The sequence below is a fragment of the Anopheles aquasalis genome, chromosome 3 (genome assembly GCF_943734665.1).
Source record: "Anopheles aquasalis chromosome 3, idAnoAquaMG_Q_19, whole genome shotgun sequence".
NCBI lineage: Eukaryota > Metazoa > Arthropoda > Insecta > Diptera > Culicidae > Anopheles > Anopheles aquasalis.
In genome coordinates this window covers 27,569,838-27,591,595 of record NC_064878.1, presented here as the reverse complement: position 1 = coordinate 27,591,595, position 21,758 = coordinate 27,569,838, and the positions used below count along the sequence as shown (strand labels likewise).

General features: G+C 46.6%; 1 protein-coding gene across 1 annotated transcript in view; it reads right to left on the bottom strand.

The window, feature by feature from the left end:
* LOC126574590 (receptor-type guanylate cyclase Gyc76C-like) overlaps nucleotides 1-21,758 on the bottom strand; it is a 45,164-nt gene that overhangs the window by 11,156 nt on the left and 12,250 nt on the right. The window contains exons 3-4 of the mRNA XM_050234868.1: nucleotides 3,106-3,863; nucleotides 1,856-1,924 (exon numbers count right to left, since the gene is read on the bottom strand). Of these exons, the coding sequence (XP_050090825.1) occupies nucleotides 1,856-1,924; nucleotides 3,106-3,810 (774 nt within the window). The 5' untranslated portion in view covers nucleotides 3,811-3,863. The remainder of the gene's footprint in view (nucleotides 1-1,855; nucleotides 1,925-3,105; nucleotides 3,864-21,758) is intronic.

Below are 21,758 nucleotides of genomic sequence, written 5' to 3'. Positions count from 1 at the left end.
TCGTCTCTCCCAATAAATAATGCAATTCTGCAACACTTCCTAGCTATGATCAAACTCTAACATACAAAAACAACCTAGTGAAAGAGAATCCTTGTTCAACAAAAAAAACAATTAATATAATAACACTATCTCTAATTAACTCGCCCGTTTTTATGTATGTGTTTTAAAAATCAACTCCACTTCCAAGCCGAGATTATACCAGTCTGCTAGTTTCGCGTTCGTACAGAGTCTTAATGAAACAGTCGTTGCCATTAAATTTCAACAGCGAATTCGTCGAGGAACCAGGCGAGGAGCAACAAGTGCAGCCATGGTGGGGCAGCATAGCGCATGGTTTGCCTGGCAAAGGCAAACAACCATGTTTCTGCATGTTCCTTACACGCCTGTCGCTGCGGGGCCAGTAGGATATTAAGTTTTTAGTTTTTTTTTCGCTGCTTTGGTATGCTCGCCTGGCTGGAATGCCGGCATCGCAGCCAAAATGGCTTTTGCATATTCGGTCTTTCGCACGAGAAAGCAGACTAGAGGAAACGGCGCCTGGATGCGATGATTGCGGTTCCAAGAATGATACCAAAATGTTGAATAACAACAAAAAAACTCACCAACAAACCATATCAAAGGAAGAATTTCGTGTAGTGCACGATCAAAAGCAGCAGCAACAATTTAATGGAACTATGCGCTGCCTTGGCAATACGCAGATGATTTAACACCAAACGGAGCGCGACCAGAGAGGGTGTGGTAAGGGATCTCTGACACCTTGCGGATGCGAAGTTGCCTACGACAACAGAACCATCCGGGCCGTTCTGCCGGGCGCCCGAATTCGGAAGACGATTCGGAAAAGCAGGAACCACGCAAAACACACTTCACCTTGAGAGGCCGGCGCGCACGTTTGGCGCGTGTTCCGATTGCACGCACCGCCAACCGGGAACCACACCGTCCAGGCAACAGGCGTGACACTCCCGGTGTCAAGTTTCGTCTCGCGTCACTAGGTCCACCTGAAACCACGCCACGGTGCAGGCGAGCGCAAAAGCAAGCAGAATCGAACCCGAGCGCCTACTGGCTACCTCAGCACTTCCGATTCCGATTCGAGCCCGGTTTCAGATTACCGCGCGTACGCCCGTACCGGATTCCGGAAGTGATCCAATCCACACGAACGGTGTGCAGTGATCGGCGAGCGGGTGATATCTTATTTTGGGGTGCACATACGCCAACAGCGCGTGCTCCACGTTATCGCCAGCGAAGCACTATTTTTCCAATTGCCTCCGGCGGAGAGAAGGCGGAAGGGCCTGACATAGTGCCCCGTTGGCACAATGGTTGGCGGCGTTGTGGTGAGTCAACATTGTTGTACATCATCATCGCCACAAACCTGCTGATGACGGCCAATCGAACGGACGGACCGATGAATACCGATCGGCCGAAAAGGGAGGATAGGATGTCACTTTTTTTTTAGGGATGGATAGGATATCCATTGCTGGAATGTCACACACGCGATGGAATGCATCTCGATGTGAGAAGGAATCGAAAGTGAATCGCGTTGGAGCGAGTTGTGTTGTACTGTTGAGTTACGATCTTCCAGCTCAATATAAGGCACTTTTTCCAGCTCTTGACGATGGATAGTAACAAGAATAAATATTTTAGAACCACCGAGAGCTGAAGCAAAACCACATTGCACGAGACCCAAGCACAGCGCGCCACTCACTGTAGCCGGTTGCAAATTCAATTACACAGCCACCGTTGCGCGCCTTCAACGTGACGGCAATGACTTCGGCTTCGGCTCGTTGCGCCGGAAACGCAACATTCCCCCCCCCCTCTGGGATCTATCTAGATGCCAGAAGCATATTATCCTGCCCCTGCAACGTACCTGCGTATCTGGTGGTTCGGTCCGGGCGAAGGTCGGAATCGGTGAACTCCGCTGAAGCTCGGAGCATCTCTGTAAAAAAAAACGAGAAGAGAGTAAACACGTTAGCCACGTGCGCTTTGACCTCCGAGAGTATCTGTGCTACGCCGGAGTTGACGAAGAAATGGCTGCTGCCACATCGCTCGCTTCCGTTCCGTGGTTGAATGTTATTAAAAGTTCTTGAAAGATAGTTTTCCGCTGGCTGAAGCATGTAGTCGAAACGTGATGTCTAGGATAGGAACTTATGAGAGGTGGAACTGCAAAAGTGTGCTGCTATCCCTGAACAAGACGATAGCCATTTGCACGGTTGATTCTGAATAGATTAATGCGCTTCAAAGCGCATCTTCGAAAGGGCGACGAAGTGTAAATAGTTTGATGCCATGTATTGACACCATAAGTGAGGGAAACGATGCAACCAGCACTCTCCCACTGTTTCCATGTTCCCCATTCATGCAGATGCACCGACTGACCGGCACTAATTACGATCAATCCATTATCTTGTGCGATAGAAAGTGAGAATCGTCTCGATCCAGCCGGATGGAGTCGGATGGAGACGACTGTACTTGATGGTGTGTACTTCTAATTATGCAGTCATCTATCTTCGAACCAGCAGCAAAGATCCGCGAGCGAAAGGATGGTCTTCCAATTAGAACTGACACCATAGACCTCTGATCTCGAAGGTTGAGTAGAGTGTCTGCTGCTGCTGGTGCTCTATGGCTCGGGTTTCGCGTCCCCCCCATTCCGTTGAGTGATACTGTGCAAACAGCTGACCAACCGTGAAGCTGTGTGCAGGCTGGCTGGCTATCGGCTGCTATATTTAGCATCCTCTGGTAGTGGACGTTTGCGATAACGAGGTCTGGATTCGCGCCTGGTCGATTTGAACTACATCCTAACGCTCCGGACGGACGACTGTACAAATACCGAACACAAACTGCTGCAACTGGAGCGTGATGATGATTGATACTCGCTAGTGTCTATGCTCTTCGATTTCAATCATGGAATCGATATGTCCCGTTTACATTAATTTACAGGCTCAAGACTGTTCAATGAAAATGGCTTCACGTTTACAAATGTTTCCAGTCAGTTATTTGGTAATAGAACAACTTGTTGAGCAGTTGAGGACTTCCCACTTTGTTGATTGATTTCTAACAATTACTCAACCAAAAGCCGCCAGCTTCTTCAACACTGTCATCAACAGGGCTTTGCATACTTACATACGAGATCATTGGTATGTCGCGGCTCTGCGACACGATCGCCTCAGTTTGGCAGGTACCCTCGGGGCCGAAGAAGGCGGCCACACCATCACAGATCATCTCGGTGATGACACGCGTTGCCGCCACCGTTTCACCCTTGGTGTCGTTCCAGCGCAACGCGAGCGTCACGTTCGGCAGCAGGTCCGGATTGTTGTTGATATCGTCCAGTGCCATCGTAAGTGCGCCCGAGATCGTCAGCCCCTGCTTGTCCTGCATGTCACCCTTGACCGCGGTCAGATAGCCGAGCGTCAGCACGGTCCGGTTGTTCTGGAACTTTTGGTGCGGCGAGTTCTCGGGCGTTTTGGTAATGTACGATCCGGACGAGTGCTGCTGCTGTTGCGTTGACTGCTGCTGCTGCTGCTGCAGCGACTGGGACTGGGATTGCTGCTGCGACTGCTGTTGCTGATGCTGATGCTGGTGTGAATGTGCCGGTTGTTGTTGTTGTTGTTGCTGGTGGACAGATTGGAGCAGCAGCGATTGCGGTTCACTGTAGGAGTCATCGTAAAGGGATGAGGCCTGCGAGCGGAGGCTTAGGTCGCGGTATCGTGACTGCCCGGTACCGCCTGGTCCGGGCGGGATACGGTCCGCGCCTGCCACCGCATTGTCGAACCCCACCGCGAGCAGAGCGGCGAACAGCAGCAGCAGCAGGGCAAGCCAACGCGTCATGGCCCCCTCGAATGGGGCCGATCAGCGCGACTTCGACCGATATCGAACACCGGCTGTTGGAAAGAGGAGAAAGAAAGAATTTAGAACATAGTCTGATAAAAGTGAAAAGTGATTACGTTATGTTAGGTAAAAAATCAGTCTTATTTTATTTGGATTTTTTGTATCGAATCCGTTCAACTTAATTGCTTTTGTCTTGATATCACATTAAATTGCAACTTTTCAAGAATACTTGGCTGATGGTTGTGGAATATTTCCAGCACTTTACAGCTATGGCATTAATTTCAAGAAGCCGCGACTCCAAAAAAATTCACATTTGCGGTGTCTATCGGATAGGATTTATCGGAGATACTCTTTAGTTTGATTACCAGGTGTATTCATATGAAACCAACCCTTTTGATTTGCGTAAAAACGCTTTTTCTTGGACAGTGGAGAAAAAAATATTCTCCAAAGCATCCATTTTTCCAAATTATCAAACAAAAGGAAGCGCTGCTCGGCCATTACCTGTCCCAACAATGCAAATGAATGTTCATTTGATAGAGTCATGTCTGGTGAGTTAGCCACAGTGGTAATTGTTACTAATTGTGGCTTTTACCGTGTCCTTGGCCGATATTCCGCGCGGTAGCAGTGTATTTTCATCGAGAAAAATAGGTCAATTGTGACTTTTTTGATATTTTTGTGGATTTTTTTCACAAGTCTCGGTCGAAATTGAATAATGGTTGCTTTTAATGATCATTAATAACGGTTTTGACCAATCAGGCATGCAATTTGATGACTTCTAACATGTTTGATGGTTGGTGGTTCTCTCATTTATATCACTACTTTTAAATTTTTAAACCTCACTTTGCACTGTGTTTCAGTAAGAGCATACCCACCGTAACCTTCAAAAAAACTTTGAAGCGATTCGGCCACCGATTTTTTTAGATGGAGGCAAAAAACGAACGATGTCGGCGAATAGCAGTTTTTGAGAACGGAACTTGCCATTTTAATCGTAATGACAATATTTGTTATAGTGTTAAATTACAAAAAACGCATACCGATTATGTTTAACGGATGCCTAATGAACAAAATAAAACACTTAGACTGACTTTACAGCTCCATTTGGCGTAGATATAGCCTTTACAACGAAAATGTCGGTTTCATATGCATACACCTGGTAATAGCTTTTTGCTTAGATTAGTTTGGAGTTTTTCTAGGTAGCCTCGTTGAGTTCTTGTAAAATCCGAATGTTTTAGTCAAAGGATATGGAAAGTTTAACATTTAATACAAAAATATTTAAAGAAAATGTCACGAAAAATTAGATAAGGCTAAGGTGGCTGAGTGCCACCTAAACGCGAACTTTTGACTTGTGCCTGCATGTAGTGAATGTGTGCTTCAATCATTCAAACCTGTGAATACAAATCATTTTCCCCGCAAACAATGATACAATCCTAATCCCCCCTGTGCTTTAGTGCTAACCTAACAATGGGACCGCTTCTGTTCATTTAAAAGAACGGTACAAAGCACAAGCAGATTACCGACGTGTATGGAGGTATCACGAATCAATAGTACCGTGCTATACCGAATGCCGGGGACCTGGATCTGCTAAACGACATACAAGCAGGACATCACGTAGAATCCGGTGATGCATCTGGCCATGTTCTCGGTGATGCAGCAACACACGTAATACCAGCACTGTATGAAAGAAGATGAAAATATGTATTTTCCCAAAGGATCAAAAGCACAATAGCGCTTCGCAACACAACGGGAGACCGTTCATTGCAACCACATACACGTACAGAATCGTGCTGTAGTGGGAGCATTATTGCCAGGGATCTAAAACCACTCCTCGCATGTACCGTTCCCCCACGAAACCACAAGCGTCATGACGAACGATTTCGCGGTAAATAGTGCATCCACGCTTCTCATGACTGATTAGCATGACCGAGTGACTGCCTTTGATGCCAGTGCTTGGTGACTTGGTGGCGTCATTGGTAATTATGCAACCCGCATCCAGGAGTGCTACGGAGTGAGGGCACCTAGTAAGCATAGGATGTGACATGGAAACTTGTAAAATGCACCACCAGATGAACAGAAACCTGTTCCACTACGTACATCATCCTCCTGGATGATCTGTTCTGTCACCATTTGCTCCACATCCACTCACAAAGCCCTTATTTGCCTCCAAAAAGGTTTCGCGTGACCGTCGCAATCCCAACCATTCATTTTCAGGTGGCAGGCAGCAACAGGTCCTCCAGCTAGAGGCGTTGCGTCCAACGTCCCAGAGTCCATTAGCGAGGGCGTCACGTGCAGCATCCGTTTATCCGATCAACTGTTTGCCTCACGAGGACTGGGCGGATAAAATGAGCGGTGTCCTGGTGGTAATCCGTTCACTGCAGTGCTCGGCGTACTGACGATGTACTGACATGGTTACTGCTCCCACTACAACTGTTGCTGCAGTGCTTTGATATGCGACGCAATGCGAAAGAAGCCTCAGAGGTGGCCCCTATGGCATAATGCATAATCCGCTCCCGTGAGGCACCATGGTGAACGCCACACCCAATGTTGCGGAGTGTATGTTTATGCGCTTCGATGCGCTTTACCGGGCGGCTCGTTTAGGGCATGCCCAAGCTTGACATTCCAGTTAAATACTCGCAGGCTCGCTTGGCAGTAATGTTTGACGTGGGTAGCTTTTGGAGCGAGAGCAGGACGAGCAGGGGGACAGAGTGTTAAAATGGGTTCCTCTATCAACTTCAGTTACTGACGCGTCGAATGCCACTGCGGTCGTTCCAAAAAGGCGCCTCCATCCCCGGATAGGCCACTAATTAACCACTAATGGTCCCGGGACCAGCAGACCAGACCAGTGGTTAGCCAATCTCGGAAATCAGATTAGCGTAAATCCGTCCCTTGGGTTTGAAGCTGGGATGGGATGCTGGTTTTGTTCACCGATCCCTCCAAAACCATGATCCGTGATAGTAAGTTGTGTAACGAGTTGAGTTTTCGTCGTCTCTTGGGTCTTTTTTTAATACATTTTTGACAGTTTGACACAACATTTTGACCTTCGGTAGTTCTAGTTCTATGAAGCTCTCTCTTTCTCTCTCTCTCTCTCTCTGATTCCAAGAAGTAGCTTCGAGGCAGACTGTTCCAGTGCGATAATGTTCACTCAACCAAACTGCCACAAATGGACGAAAGCTTGCGTTACCTGGGTAGTTGTTTGATAAATCCTGACCCTGTCCCAACCTCAACAAATTTCTGTCAAAAACCATCAATCAAAAACCCCAATTTGAAACGAATCACCAAACATTCCATTCTCCTCAAAACCAACGTCGGTCAACTGTACAACAAGGGTATCCTAGGGCAGCCGACAACGGTTGTCTACTGGGAGAAGCTTCGTCTCGAGTGGCTCGCCTCATAAAAACCGAAAAGGACTCAGCTTTCCACAGTGCACCGCCGGATAGTCAAGCTTGCGGGCCCAACATTTGCAAAAAGCATTCTACAAATCATCCTTTTGGTAATTGGTAACCTTTTGCCATCTTCCCAACTTCTACCCGCCGTATTTTGATCTAAGAAAGCTGCCTTAGAACATCCAAACGAACACCCCATCGGCGCACCTCTACTAATTAATGCTCGGTTCAATTAGGAGCCTCATCATGATGGCATTATTATGCAAAGCAACGGTGCCAGAGCAGATTAGCGTTCGCGAAGCGTTCATCCTGGGGGCCGAGGAGGGTGCGATTACCACATCAAAGCGCCCCTGCTTTTCCCCCGTTTGTTGGCTCAGGAGACTGGCAAACCATTTCCGGCCGGAGATTGATGAAAAAAAATGGATTTATTTGTTCTGCAGGCATTGCTTGAACCGTGAAAGGCGGCGGCGTGTTGTGGTTGGCAAGGTCAATTATTTATTTACTTTAGGCACAGGCATACACATCTCTAGAAGATTCACTCCCAAGCTTGGCCCCGACAAATGGTAATGTGTTTTGTTATCAAAAGATTTTCCTTTCGAGCCTTTGAGCCGTTTGATGTGTTTGTGGCATGATTTACCAAAAGGAGAAGTGAAGGTACCTCTGCCGCTCCATTTCATTCAATTTACAAGCCCCAAATATTATTCCAACGGTTCGAACGAGGTCAATAAAATTCAAACCCCTTTCTTTCACTTTCATAGCGCACGATCGTGGCACGTGTTGACAAAGTAATTAAAAATCGATCGACAGACATCGAATGGAACTTTCGAGGGAGTTGTCGAAGTCCTCGCCATGGAAACTAGGCTTCAGTAATTCTGCGATGCATCCATGACCCATGGCCGATAAAAGAGGATTAATTTTTCACGCACCAACGTGACACAAAAGAGGCAAAAGCGAAACCGAAACCATCACCTGACAGGTGTTTCCGCGTATTCAGGGAAAAACGCGTGGCGACGCGAAAAAAGGCTCACGTAACACGCTCTGATTAAGTGGCATCGGTCGGTCGGTCGGTTGGTCGGTCGGGTGACCGTTGATCGGATTTCCGAAACCGGACTGGTAATGGATACGATGTGCGATGTGCTACGATGGGTGTTCGATGCACACGCAGCGGATCGGTGTTGTTTCGAGCACTCGCTCAACCCAATCCCGTACTCAATTGGTACGTGGTAAAATGGATCCCTGTCAGAATGGTGGTGCAAGCCGAAAGGAATAGCTGGAAACAGATTCGTTAAATTCGAGAATGAATCAGTTTTTTTATTGTTTTGACTGCTCTTGATCATTGATCTTCATTCGCTTTTCCTTCGAAAAATCGTTTCAAAGGATCAATTTTCACTATTATGTATAGAGAATGCTCCTTAACCTGATACCTAACCAGTTTGTACTGCATTTTTTTATGGGTTCTTTTCATTATTGGAGACTTTCAATCGATTTCTTCATTTACCTACGCGCATTTGCTTATTTAATTATTACAAAGCGAATAATATTAAACATATTTCAATGGCGCAGCGATTTCTCCCGTAATTAATTGCCAAGATGAATCCCTTAACTATTATATCCTTTGGTACCGATGCGTACCAGTCGCTCGCACTGACGCCCATGACGCAACTGGCGCCCGTTCAACGACTCTTACCGTGACCGCGAAACTTCGATCTTCGACGACTCCCCAACCCCCTCAAAACCTCAATAACAATAAAACGTCGCCAATGACCCAAAAACCAGAAGAAGATAAAAGCAACAGAAAACAAGAGAGCAAGTTTACGTGAAGATCGAGCCAAAGGCACACCAAAAAGACACAAAAAGCATTAAACGTAAACGTGGAGGAGATTTCGCTCGCAAGGGTTTGTGCCTGAGGAAAGCACGCGCCAAGGGTGTGTCCGTTGTTGTCGTGTTCGTCGTCGTCGTCGTTGTCGTCGTTGTTGTTGTTGTGGTCGCCACGAGACGCCGCTACCGCCACCGTCATCACCGGTACGGGGGGGGGGGAGGCCGCAACCGCGACGACTTTGGAGAACGAATCGTGCGATGCGAACCGATAAAACCGGATTTTTAAAAATAGAACAACTCCCGCCGACCCCTTCCTTCAAGTGCACCATGGCATCATGCATTTTTTGCTTCTTCCTCTTTATATGTCTTCGATAGTTTGTTTGGCTTTCTTCGCTCCCTCCCCATTGGCCCTCCTTCGCTCGGGTATCGGTTCGGCGCGGTTCACATGCGTTCACAAATGGTGCATCTGTTGCAGCAAAAACACGAGAGCAGCACAGGAAGCGATTGCACTGGGTGCTTCAAACTAATGCGATAATCGATTTGATCGTTTCTTTTTTCGAAACCACGATCCGTGTGTGGTTTTGTGGGCCGATGACAATCATCATCACACTACGGGCTCATACGTCGCACTACATCCTACCATTAATGTGTGAGCTTCCTTTGAGAACGACTACAGACGCCTGAAGTTCAGCTCCAGACACGCGGTGTACGCACTTTATAATTACGCGACGATTAGGCAACATTAAAAACACATAAAATATCGCAGCAAAACGCCGAGAGGGGTGGATTGGCCATTGTTTGCTGCCGCGGGCCAGACCGCGACCGTTGACGTCAGCGGCACCGAATTTCGAGTGCAATTATCAACGACTTCATGACGTCACTGACGTCCCGAGCTCGAGCTCGGCTCGGGCGGGTAATTAGCGGAAGCAGAACACACCGCGAGCGTGATTTCTTACTGTTCTCTGGTCGATCGAAGGCCGAGAGTTTGTTGGTTTTGCCGGTGGACGTGGGTTTTGTTCGGTGTTTTGTCAAGGAAATGAATGCATGTGTAGTATCGTGGAACAGAGAACGAACCAGAACCTCGTTTGCGTTCCGTACGACCTGCTTGACCTGCTGGTTTCGATTGGTGTATCATTTTTGCAGCTCCACCCTGGATGTAGATGTAATTTGCGAAGATTGAAAGCAATGCTCCTTAAAAAGATTGTTGCTGGCGCGAGATCTACATTAGATGAATGGAATGTTGTTTGATCATCTTATCGCGATGTTTGTTTTAATCAAATCGTGAATCGAAAGTTGGTTCCAATTCTTTATCTTTTCCGCCATATACACCTCGATGATTGTTGACCAATATTGAGGCACTTTAGAAAAGAAAAGGTGCTTAAGAAATTGATTCTGGCCTATGATTTAATTTGTTAGCAAACAAATTCGGTAAATCGGTGTAGCAAAGTCATTTCCATGCTCTAATTATTCTAGTAAGAACAACGCCAATGCACCAAATTCGATTTAAACCAAATACTCTTAGTCAATATACATGGTCTGTCGCAAAGTTAACGGGACTTTTTCCACAGGAAAGTTTCTGGTAGCACTATCTCAATGTATGTATTTTAGTTTGAAAGGTACATCTTTTAGGGACTTTCAGTCCAAACTTCATGACATTAGGTTGACTTAAAGCAAAGTTATGGCACATAAAGGTACAGTACGTTTGTGTGGTCGGTACATTTCCTCTGAACGGCCAAAATGTCAGCATAACGTTTTCCTTTCATCCGCAAATGAACTTTACCGAATAATTGAAAGCTACTGGACACCAGATCATGTGATTACGGAAATGGATTTTCCGATAAAATGTAGTTTTTGGAAAAAAAAATAGTGGTGAGCGTGGATTGATGAGGCGCCACATGGGCGCAACAACTGAAGTCTCCCTTCTTCACGATATTCTTGCAGAATCCATAATCCCGCACTCCTTCCATGCTTCCTGGCTTGGACGGACTTGGCTTGATCAACATAAAGGTTGTCGTTGGGCTCTTCACGACCAGCTTTAAAAGCTAAACTTCATATTGGTTTTTTGATGTTTTTTTATTTTTATACCGGTCACCCAAACATATTGTCACTTTAGCCACCATAACTTTGCTTCCAGTGAACCAAATGTCATGAAATTTGGACTGAAAGTGCCTCAAAGATGCAACTTTCAAACAAAAATAACCTCATTAAGATAGCACCACCAGATTTTATTTGGCTGATACCTTACGGACTGCACCTGAAATTTTCGAATGCAAAAAATCCTGTTTACTTTGGGACAGACCATGTATAATATAGAACAGTATTTGTGCTTCAAGATTATTCTATAGATAGAATAACAGACAGCAGCCGTTTTGTGCATTTGTTTTGACGACGTAAACAATACAAAAATATGCGAACCACCATAAGTTCTGACAATTAACAGGAACAACCACGGTCAGCTGATAGGAATATTAATTCGATCGAATTGCGATCGAAACTTGTGGTTTCTTCGTTAAAAGCGAATCAAACGCGCGTTTGATATCTTTCAGCAACGAACCGTAGCCCACTAGGAAAAGAAAACAGAAAATCGACTTCGAAAGCCCTTGCTGGACATGCGGGACATGGAGACGAATCCACCACGAATCCGCTCGGGGGGCACATGGGTTTGAGGAGAGGTGAGGAGAGTGTGTCCCAGAAAACGTTTTGACCGTTCCATTTCGCCAGCGCGTACGCGGCCACATGGTGATGGCGCAGCGTGACCGACAACCACACGCATACTAAAGTCCCCATCCCAATCGGACCCAATTGTTGTCGTGGTCGTGGAGGGCCTATGGAGGGCAGCATAGAGTTGGCACTGGGGGGAGGACATGCAAGATACACATCGAGCATAACAAAGCGTCTTCGCGTCAGGGCCGGCTCCGGGAGAACATGCTACCAGCACACCGCTCCCCCGTCCAGTTGTCATCCGGATCTTTCGCTCCGTCTAGCGATCTCCTCCAATCCCGTGGTCCGCAAACGAATAAACGAACGAACGAACGAACGAGCGATCGTTTGCTCTCTCACTTTGCGCATTTGTAGCGCAGGGGCTCAACTAAATCAGTATCAGTAAGTAAATATTATTTCTGATCTAAAAATAGCTCCAACGACAACACCCCACCCAACGCACCTCCTCCCGGTGTGACGACACCATCCAACCGGTTTACACATTGTCAGCGCCAGCCGAGCATGCCTACGTGTATGTGTGTCTGTCTGTGTGAGAGATAGAAAGAGAGGATGAGATCGACGCACTTTAGCCGGTGGAGCAGCCGGCCCAGAACACGACAACGTCGACGACGATCGGTCGGTCGGTCGGTCGGTCGGTCGGTCGGTCGGTCGGTAGTCAACCAAGCAGCGCGCGTTCAATAACAAAGCTCATCACGAGCATCATAAACCCGGATAGTCACTCCATCCTCCCCGGGGGCGAGGTGGTAATAGGCCCATTTTGAGTCATCGAATTCGTAGCGCACGGTGCTCTTCTCTCTCTCTCTCTCTCCCTCTTTCACTTGGCACATGTGGCGTATCGCAAAGACGAATACGCGGTTCTAGCTGACACCGTGACGTGAACTAGCTGCAAAGATGCATGGCAACGATAGCAACTTTCACAGATAAGAACCTTTCGTTGGTTTTTTATTTGGCGAGTAACGAAACTTTATTTCACGTACACGGCCATGGTAGCAACATCATTTTGCAGCACATAAAATACAGATAAACCAACAGACGTTGGAAGGAAACACTTCTTCAGTTCAGTCCGATAATAGTGTGTTTTTTCGTAAGGTAACATAACTCTGTCCTGATGGACATTTTAACAACAATTCAAATCAATTTTAAATTGAATAGTTCCCTTCTTCCCAAATTAGTTGTCGCAATAGACTATGAAAGGTCATAAAAGAAACAATTGTGGATCATTTCAAAGCCTTGAATTCGACCATCAATGGTATAAGATTATTATTTAGCTATACAATAGCCTAGATAAAGATAATCGAGCCGAGGATCGAGTTCTTTACAGCGATTTTCCAACCTGGATAACAACAGCTTGGATCACAAAGAAAGTTTCCATCCCTCTACCGGTGTTCGACCACGATAGCAACGTTATTTCATCCTCTTTTAGACAGTTCTTTACTGAATAGTTGCAATCGTGACCATACACCACACGACCGGCGCTGGGCGCGTTACGTTTTACCGTTTTTTGACACCGAAAATGATCGACAACCGGATACACGAAAGCCATGATCAAAGCGGTGGTGCCCCTTTCGCTTTACCTACAGCTCTCTCCACATAGACACACAACTGCTATGGTGCATTCCTCTCTACTAGCGTGTGCCAAGAGCCGTGATCGATCGGTCAATGCGCTGGTGACGAGCGGCAACCGAGTCCGGTGGCTATAACCGGCCGTTCAAGAAGTGCCGGCGATGCACCACCATGCCATGCTGCTTGTGCCGGGCCACAGAACATGAACGGCACTGAATCATAGCCAACTGCGAGCTCAATGTCCAGCGTCGTCGTCGTGGTTGTCGAGTTGTGGAGCCGCAGCAGCACTCGTGTACTTGTGGTTGGCAAGGGGGAAAAGCAGATAATTTATTAAAAGTGTGAGGCTATTTTTAGAACGCCCGATAGCGTATAAATAACTGGCCTTGGATGGTGGTGGCGGGCGCTGCCACTGTCACTGACTGGTACTAGGGTTCTGTTGCTATTCGATCGCTGGCAGCAGTTTATCTACTTCGCCTCTGGCAGACAAGCGCCCCTCGTCCTATTGGTGAATGGACATCGGTGAAGAAGGGTTAAGCGGTGGACAAGTACTTTGAAACACGCGCTCGCCATGAAACTAACGAGATTACTCGTGTCTTGATGTTTAAACCGACATCGTCCGGTTCACTAGCAAGATACTCTTGGAATAGGCCCTAGGCTCTAGACGAACTTCAACGATATTTTTTCCATTTTCCAGCTCATTTCAAGCGAGTGACTTTATCATTGTAACGTTTGTTTAACTTCTTCTCTTGATGTTTTCGAGTTAAACTTCTCATCTCATCAATTGATGAACGATAGCACCGTTCACTCACCGAGTGGCAAGTGACGAGCTCTGTGGATCATCCGTCACACACCGGTGACATCGTTGATTGATCTGGCTTGCTTCCCCGTGGTTGTGGTTTTGGTTGATTGGTTATGGTCACCCCCTCACCGTCGCTTTCGTCCATTCCCAAGTGCGCCTACATCCTGTGTGCCTGTTGCTAGTGATGCTGCTGCTGTCTGGCACACGTCTCGGCTCGACGGCTGCTCTGTCTAGGTTGCTACCTCACCACCCACCGGACCACCACACATTCACACACCCAGCGCCGTGCCGTAAATTGCTTCCCCGCCAACAAGTGGCTGTTAATTTGCTTCGCCGTCCGGCCGGCCCACAGCATGTGCTCTTTTCGGAATTCAATCAGCACCCTCCAGGCAGAAGAGCAACCCCTTGGTGGTGCTTGGCTTGGCGTTGGTGGCGGGTCAGTTCAAGATGTGGGTCGAACTCGGGGTACGCTGAATCGAACGGATCGAGATCTATCAATCAGATGGAAGGCGTAACGCGCAGGCATAAAGTAAGACAGCATCTCATCTCATCACATCACAACCACGGTATGTGGAGCACACGCGGATCCACAGCTGGTGAGGCATTAAAACAGTAGAGAGCAGCAAATATGCCGTGCCCGGACGTACACGAGCTCATTAGCTCAGTGATTTTATAATCAGGCGTAATTAGAAACATTTAGACTGTCGTTTCACACTTTATATTTAACGTTAAACAAAGGATAATGCATGGATATGATATAAGCTAATAATTAATTTTGCAGTTGACCCCTTAGATTTAATGCACTAAGAGGACAAAATGAGCTCGTGTAGCAGCTAATTTGAAAAGAGTTATTGTGGAAATAAAACTGAAACATCCAACAAGTTCACCGGATATCTCTAGGAGATCAGCTCTCTACAAGATCTATATTTTCAGTTTAATTATCTAAAACATTTTGTGAATTTTGGATCATTAAGCAATAAGGGACGTAAGCATTCAATTACGTCTGAAAGCGCATCAGCATCAAAAACGTTTGTCACTGTAAGTGCCCATTATGTCTCGTAAAAAAATATCAAATCACTTCACAGCGGTCCTTGTTTTTTATTGGTTTAACTTCAAGCAGGGTCACTGCTTAGGACAGGACAGGACTTAGGACATAACAGCGGTACTTGTGGTATGTTAGAACTATGATTATCTAATCAACTAAGACTGCACTTCAACAAGCAAATAATGTTTTATCTCAATATACACGATTCATATTCATTAAATTGTTTACAAATTAACAACACTCTTACTCACTCAAAATTCGGATTATTACAAAACTAATACTTGGATAGTGAAATTTGTACACATCTCGATTACAGATCCACTGACTCGAATTAAAAAAATGTACCACCATTTCTAACGGTATATTTTAGTTCACTACCGTACAGTTTAAAATAAACAAACATGAATCACATAGAAAAGTGCGTCCTGAGTGCTGGTCTTAAAAAAAAACCTGCCAGCATATTGACCAATTTCATTGCCCGAAACCACCCCGCCCAGCACATCCTTCACGCACCAGCTTTGTAAACTGAACCGCGCACTGCCTCAAGTCAAACGTAACCCAAAACAAACAATCCGATAAAGAGCAGAGCGACAATTACTGCCCCCGTTTCCCGGCCAAAAAGGCTGGAATCAAACCGGGTTACAACCGGGCGAATGGTTCGCGATTGGATTCGAGACTGGCGGCGCGATGGGCCGGAATTGATTAGCGATGGACAGGGTCAGGGGCGAGAGAAGAAGGGAGCAGATGGTGCTGATCACAGCGCGTAATCGCATCGCATTTGACCTTCGCCTCGCAACACGCACACATACAGCGAGCAGAAAGGCGTGTTCGAAATTAAATCGGAAATCGAACGGAGGTTCCAGCTGGTGGCAGGTTCCACCACAGAAGCGCATTCGAATTCAACAAGTCGTTGCTCATCGCGTTGTGCGCGTCGCGGCGTTCGCTCGCCGCACCCATCCCCGGAAGGAGGTGATTTATTCGATCGCGAAACGATTTCATCAAGCACAGACACGTGACCACACGCCGGGATCGGGGTGGCCACTGATGAGGAAGAGGACGACAACGACGACGACCAATAATGGCGCTAATGAATGGATGCTGCGCTGAGCGCCTGTGGTCGATGTGGGCGAACGGGAGGAAGTGCTTTTGGAAAATCGGCTTTTCGGCGAACCTTGGCAACGCTTTCAAATGTCTCTCCATTCGGTAGTGAACCCGTGACCATCTGTGTGGTTTGTGTGGTGCAATGGATAATAAAAAAGAGCGGCGCTCTTTAAAACTGATAGTGGTTTGGTTTAAAGCGAGCCAACTGTGGATAGTTCAACCAGCAGAAATGGGGGCGTTTGTCCATGCTTCTTTTATTATTTGATGATTCATTGGCTGGAAAATTAGATGCATCGATGGCTATCGTAACTCACTGTGAGATATTTTGATATTTTCTCTCGTTCAATGCTGAACTAGCGAGTTAAACCAGCAAGGTTTACCAAAATTTCCATTTTAGAATTGATTGGAAGTTTTTCTTCTTAAAATTTTGGAAATATTTGCGGTAGCTTCTTCCTAAAAGTTCAAGTTCAAAAGTTCAGTACTTAAAGATTATTGAGAAATAGTATGAAAACTATTAAATAAATACTACATGAGTGTAATCTACGTTAATATGGAATATTTTTTTAAAGAAACGGTGAGCGTACACCTTTAAACTGTGAGTTATATGAAAATCGCCTTGATCTTTTGAAAGCCAGTGACTCAGAAGCTTCAAACGATTGTTTAAATCGATCTATATTTGCTAACTTTACTTCAATTAATCATAAAATCTGGCACAATCATAATGAAAAATTCATCATAAAGTAAACAATTAACCACGAAGCGCACATTCAAATCAAGATTAGAGCAAGAATTTACTCGGAAATTGGTTCTTAATCATGAGCGCTTCTGCCAAGAGAGCGAGCAAACGGCTTGAAGGCGAGAACGTTTGAATCAAACGACCGAAGACTAAAATCCCAATGAAAGGACGATGTGTTGTGGACAACGCTACGACATTACCAGTGATTATCATACCAAGAATGGCGTAATACCACTTTGCCATCTTCCCTTTACCGGCAACACAGCTGAGCAGCAATTCCTGGAACCGACACTTTGCGCTTCAACGCGTTTCGTTCGTGAATCGAGAGGCACCATTCTCAGTCCGAACCACTCATTATGAAAAGATGGCCAACGGAGCCGGAGATGGTTCCGCAAACGTCTGTGAGCGTTTTACGGACAGGCGTTACCACTTCAAGCGCTGAATTCCTTTAATTTAATCTCTTATGCTCCGTATATCTTATCGCTTTGAGAGGGACAAGCATTATAGGTCCAAACACAGTGTTTATTCGCGCAGCACACGATTGGCACACTTCGAATTCAAATTAACAACTCAATTCCAAAAGAAATCAATAGCATAAACCACCAACCGTGGATTAGAGCGTTGGTAAATGGAGTTTTAAATTGAAACACGTTCGAGACGCACTGCCTGCATAAACGGTGGCCACATGATTCTCCACCATTCAGTCACATGATTACATTTTACCCCCCTTGAGAGACAATGCTGCAACGGCAACAACGCAGCGCGCTGCAGATTGAAACATTCTTCCATTTTTCCATCTCAATGATGCATGCCAATGAAAGGCAAATGAAAAGCTGACGCTCCATTATCGTGGAAAGGAAATGCGTTGGCTCGATAGTCAGGATGCAGAGAGAGAGAGTAGCCCAACAGACCCACGGTGATACAGTATCCACAGGACCAACAGACCCACCCCTGGCAAAGCTGACGATGGAGCACCAGGAGCAGCAGCAGCAGCAGGGCGCGTATTTGACGGATTCCTTCTTGGCGAAGCGTAGAGCGGGTTGCAATCACTGTTGCGTGGTGCACACTATGGATGCCGCTCGCAATATGATTTCCAATCAAACCCGGTGTCGTCCAGGAGACCTTTGCCCTTTGCAGTCGGCAAGGGATAGTCGGCTACCTTGCGGTCTGGTCCATAGTGCGACGACGACGACGACGTTTCGAAGAAGGGAAATTGAAATGCGTGGCTACATTGGGACAGCAGATGGGGCGACGCTCGCATTCCATAGAATTCATTATGCTGTACACGGCAGGAAGGTCGACTTTGGTTCCGCGCCATCGACCAAAGGATGGATACGATGGATCCGGAATCAACGTACAACGTTGATGTTCCCGACCCGATCAGCCGTGCGGCAAGAATGTCCGCAATAGAGTTGCGCAAGGATTGGGAGTCCTTTGGCGGGCATATTTCATTCCAAGCCTGCCCGGAGCAGATCGGCCGGTAATCCGGCGAAGCAATATCGACGGATGCTGCTTACAATGATGCACAACGCAATGGCTGATCTGGAAACGTTGCGGAGCAGCAGCAGCATCAAGAGTGTAAAGAGGCATGGCCACGATAGCAACTATTCAGTGAAGAACTGTCAAAAGAGAGCTACGAATATGGTTACTATCGTTGCCGAGCGTGATTGATATGAAAGAGACTTTCTTTCGCTGTAAAGAACTGTTCAATTGTGCATGAGGGATGCTTCCGGTCGCCTTGGTCCGGTTGTTGGTATGTTTTCGATAGTTACAAAAAAAGGTTGCTATCATGGCCGTACGTTTGAAATAGTGTTTTGCAACACGGCAAATAATAGCCAATAGTTTTGGCAAAAAGAAGCATAAAACTCAGTTGAAATGTTGTTGAGATTTGCAAACTGGATTGCACTGAAAATTTCGATACTTTCGCGCAAAATTAGGACACGTTTAGAGCAAGAAGAGCATTAAATCCACTCACTAAGAGTACATACTATTGATACAAAGACCACAAAAACGCATAGCGAACGCAAGCATTCGCAAATACTTTACTTTTTGATATAAGCATTAAAAAAACTTTAAACATTTAGCGTAAGCTGAGTTTTATGCTTCGTGTGGCTCCACCTCCAGAATGTTTCTTAACTGTGAAAGATAGAAACCTTGTGACCGTGACCTTAAGATGTTTTATCAAATTAGCAAAAATGTAATCAACAACTGTCACAAATCGCGCACGAAATGTCGTTGTGTGTGCAATATAGGAACTCTAATCTCAGCTCGGAGAGCCTGGAGCACCACACGCACGCTCCAAAATCCCACAATCCGTGGTAACGCGGTAACGCGAAAACGACGTGTGCGCGCACGCTCTCGCGCCACTCAAGTACGATGATCGTTTGTTTCGTTAATTAAGTAATAACTGTGTCTCCACAAGTAACAGCGCCAGCTGCCTCGGCCCTCTTCAAATGGTTTATGATCGCCACATAAATGACACTCTTCCGGGAGCGGTCGTGAGCGCCCCAGCTCCTACGCCAGCGCCTTCCAATCACCAATCATCTCAACCATCGGCAGCACCACCAGAAGCAGGAGCAGCAGCAGCAGCGCAGCGCCAGTGAGCAGTGGGCATCATCATCATCATCATCATCCTCTTCGTCAGGCCCGGTCGATGGCTTCGACTTCCTGACAGCCAGCCGGCCAGCCAGCCAGCCAGGCAAGACAGGCCTGGATCCTCCATGGTGGTCGTTTCTTCTCGGCAAGCGAGACCGTTCGACGATGGTTTTACGATGGTCTGGAGTGCAAGCGGGAACCCAAGCCGTTGTAGTGCGCCTCTGCTCTGCTGGATTCGATTCCAGGGCGGAATGAAAACGGACCAGTCGCACGGGGCGCGGGCTAATTTATGCATGATCATAATCGATCGATCCAGTGCTCCAAGGGTGAGCTTCCACAGCAGGAACAGCAGCAGCAGCAGGTAGTGGTGGTGGTTAGAGGAACGCGGAGCTCGAGCATTGCTTTTGATTGATAAGTTAAGCTCAGCAAGGTGACAGGTCCGCGCATCGCCAAAGGCATCGAGAGTACGAAGCAACATTAAACGTTTGGCGAGTGTGTCCAGGAAGTCCTTCAAGGAACTTATCGTTTTTTCCGGCGATGGATCGTCTCGATCGACCGCGGCCACGGTGAAGGTGGTCAAGTTCAAATCGCTGTTTGCATGCTCCGCTGCTGCTTGGAACGGTTGTCGGAACGTTTGTCGGAAAACCAGATTGCCTAGCCAAGAAAATGTTGCAACAATGTTGACAATGTCTTGATCGAACGACCGATCGTTCGGCCGCTAATGACGACCACAGGGAGCGACCGCAGGGCCCAATAACACGCCATTGCGCATCCCGCGAGTGCGACCCTACGCGGCCGGCGAGAAATTAATTGATTCCGTGGTCAACCATCGCGGACAACGCTGGCGGGCGATCATTCATTGATACGATCGGGGCGCATTGGCGGAACCCCGTGCGTGCCGCGGTCGCAGAATTATGAAGTGTTCGCGCGTGTGTGTCTCTATGTGTGTGCTCCCTGATACGCAATGAAGAGTGAAGATAGTAGGAAAAGACATGAGCGATGATGAGAGAGGGAGAGAGAGAGAGAGAGAATAAGAGGGAAATAGAGGAGACGCGGAATGGCAACAAACTCCTGCTGCCGATGATCGATCGCAGACCGGTGCGCTGCCCGCTTTTCGGGGTGCGATTGGGTGGCGTGGCAATTTCATGGCCATCCACGCGCACATAACCGGCACCCAACAGCACCCACCATAGCACCAGCATCGCGCCAACATAACCCCGCGCCGTCACAACAAAAACCGGAAATCGAAATGCCAAGTGCCTCACGCCCCAAAAGCGAGCAAAGGCAACGGCAACCGAAGCAACGGTTGCACCGGAGACGTAATGAGAAACCATTTTTCGTGGTTCGGTCTCGCTTTAGGTTTTTCTTGTTCTGAACGACCGCGCTTCTGCCACTCTGCCGGTGCCTTCGGTTCTTCACGGTAATGATCGATTGGACGGATTTGATTTGGAGCCCGAGGTAAACAGATTTGTGGCAGGTGGGACCGGACCGGGCGATAATTTTGTTTTGTTTACAACCGTTCGCGTCGTGTTTGGTAATCTAGCAGTGGAAAGTCTCATTCAAATGATAAATGACTGTTCATCCTTTTGATATGCTAATGAAATCTTCAAAGATGTCGAAGATTAACATTATTTATAAACATATTTTGTGCAAGTAAATTAGGAATTCATTTACAAAACAACAGTAGAATGTTTCAAAAAAATATAAAAAATCATTTTTCTTTACAAAAACAAGTCATATGTCAAGTCTGATGCTTATGGCAAATGTTAAAAGAACAACATAGAAAAAGTTAAAACATGACAACTAACGCCAAGCTACTGATAGTTTACCGCTAATGATAATAGAATAACCACAAAGCAGAGACTGTTCGAGCTAAACTTGTCGAAAATTACTAACGGCCGTCACCGGGAGTGGTTATTTTTATATTTTCGGAAGCTGATTTCAATACTATCGCATTCCTCACAACCCAATCACGGTTCGAATCAATGTTAGTTGCCTATTTTTAACTGCCATGCAAACTCCCATTTTATGTTACTCACGCATAACCGAGACGCGATTGGCCGCGGATGGAAATAAAACTATCAAGCCCTTTATGCATTTTTATCGCGCGAATGTTTATTTATAGCCACATCTTGGGAGTTCCCAAGAGTCTGGCCAGATCAGGCGGAGGAGAATCATCGGAAGAAAAGC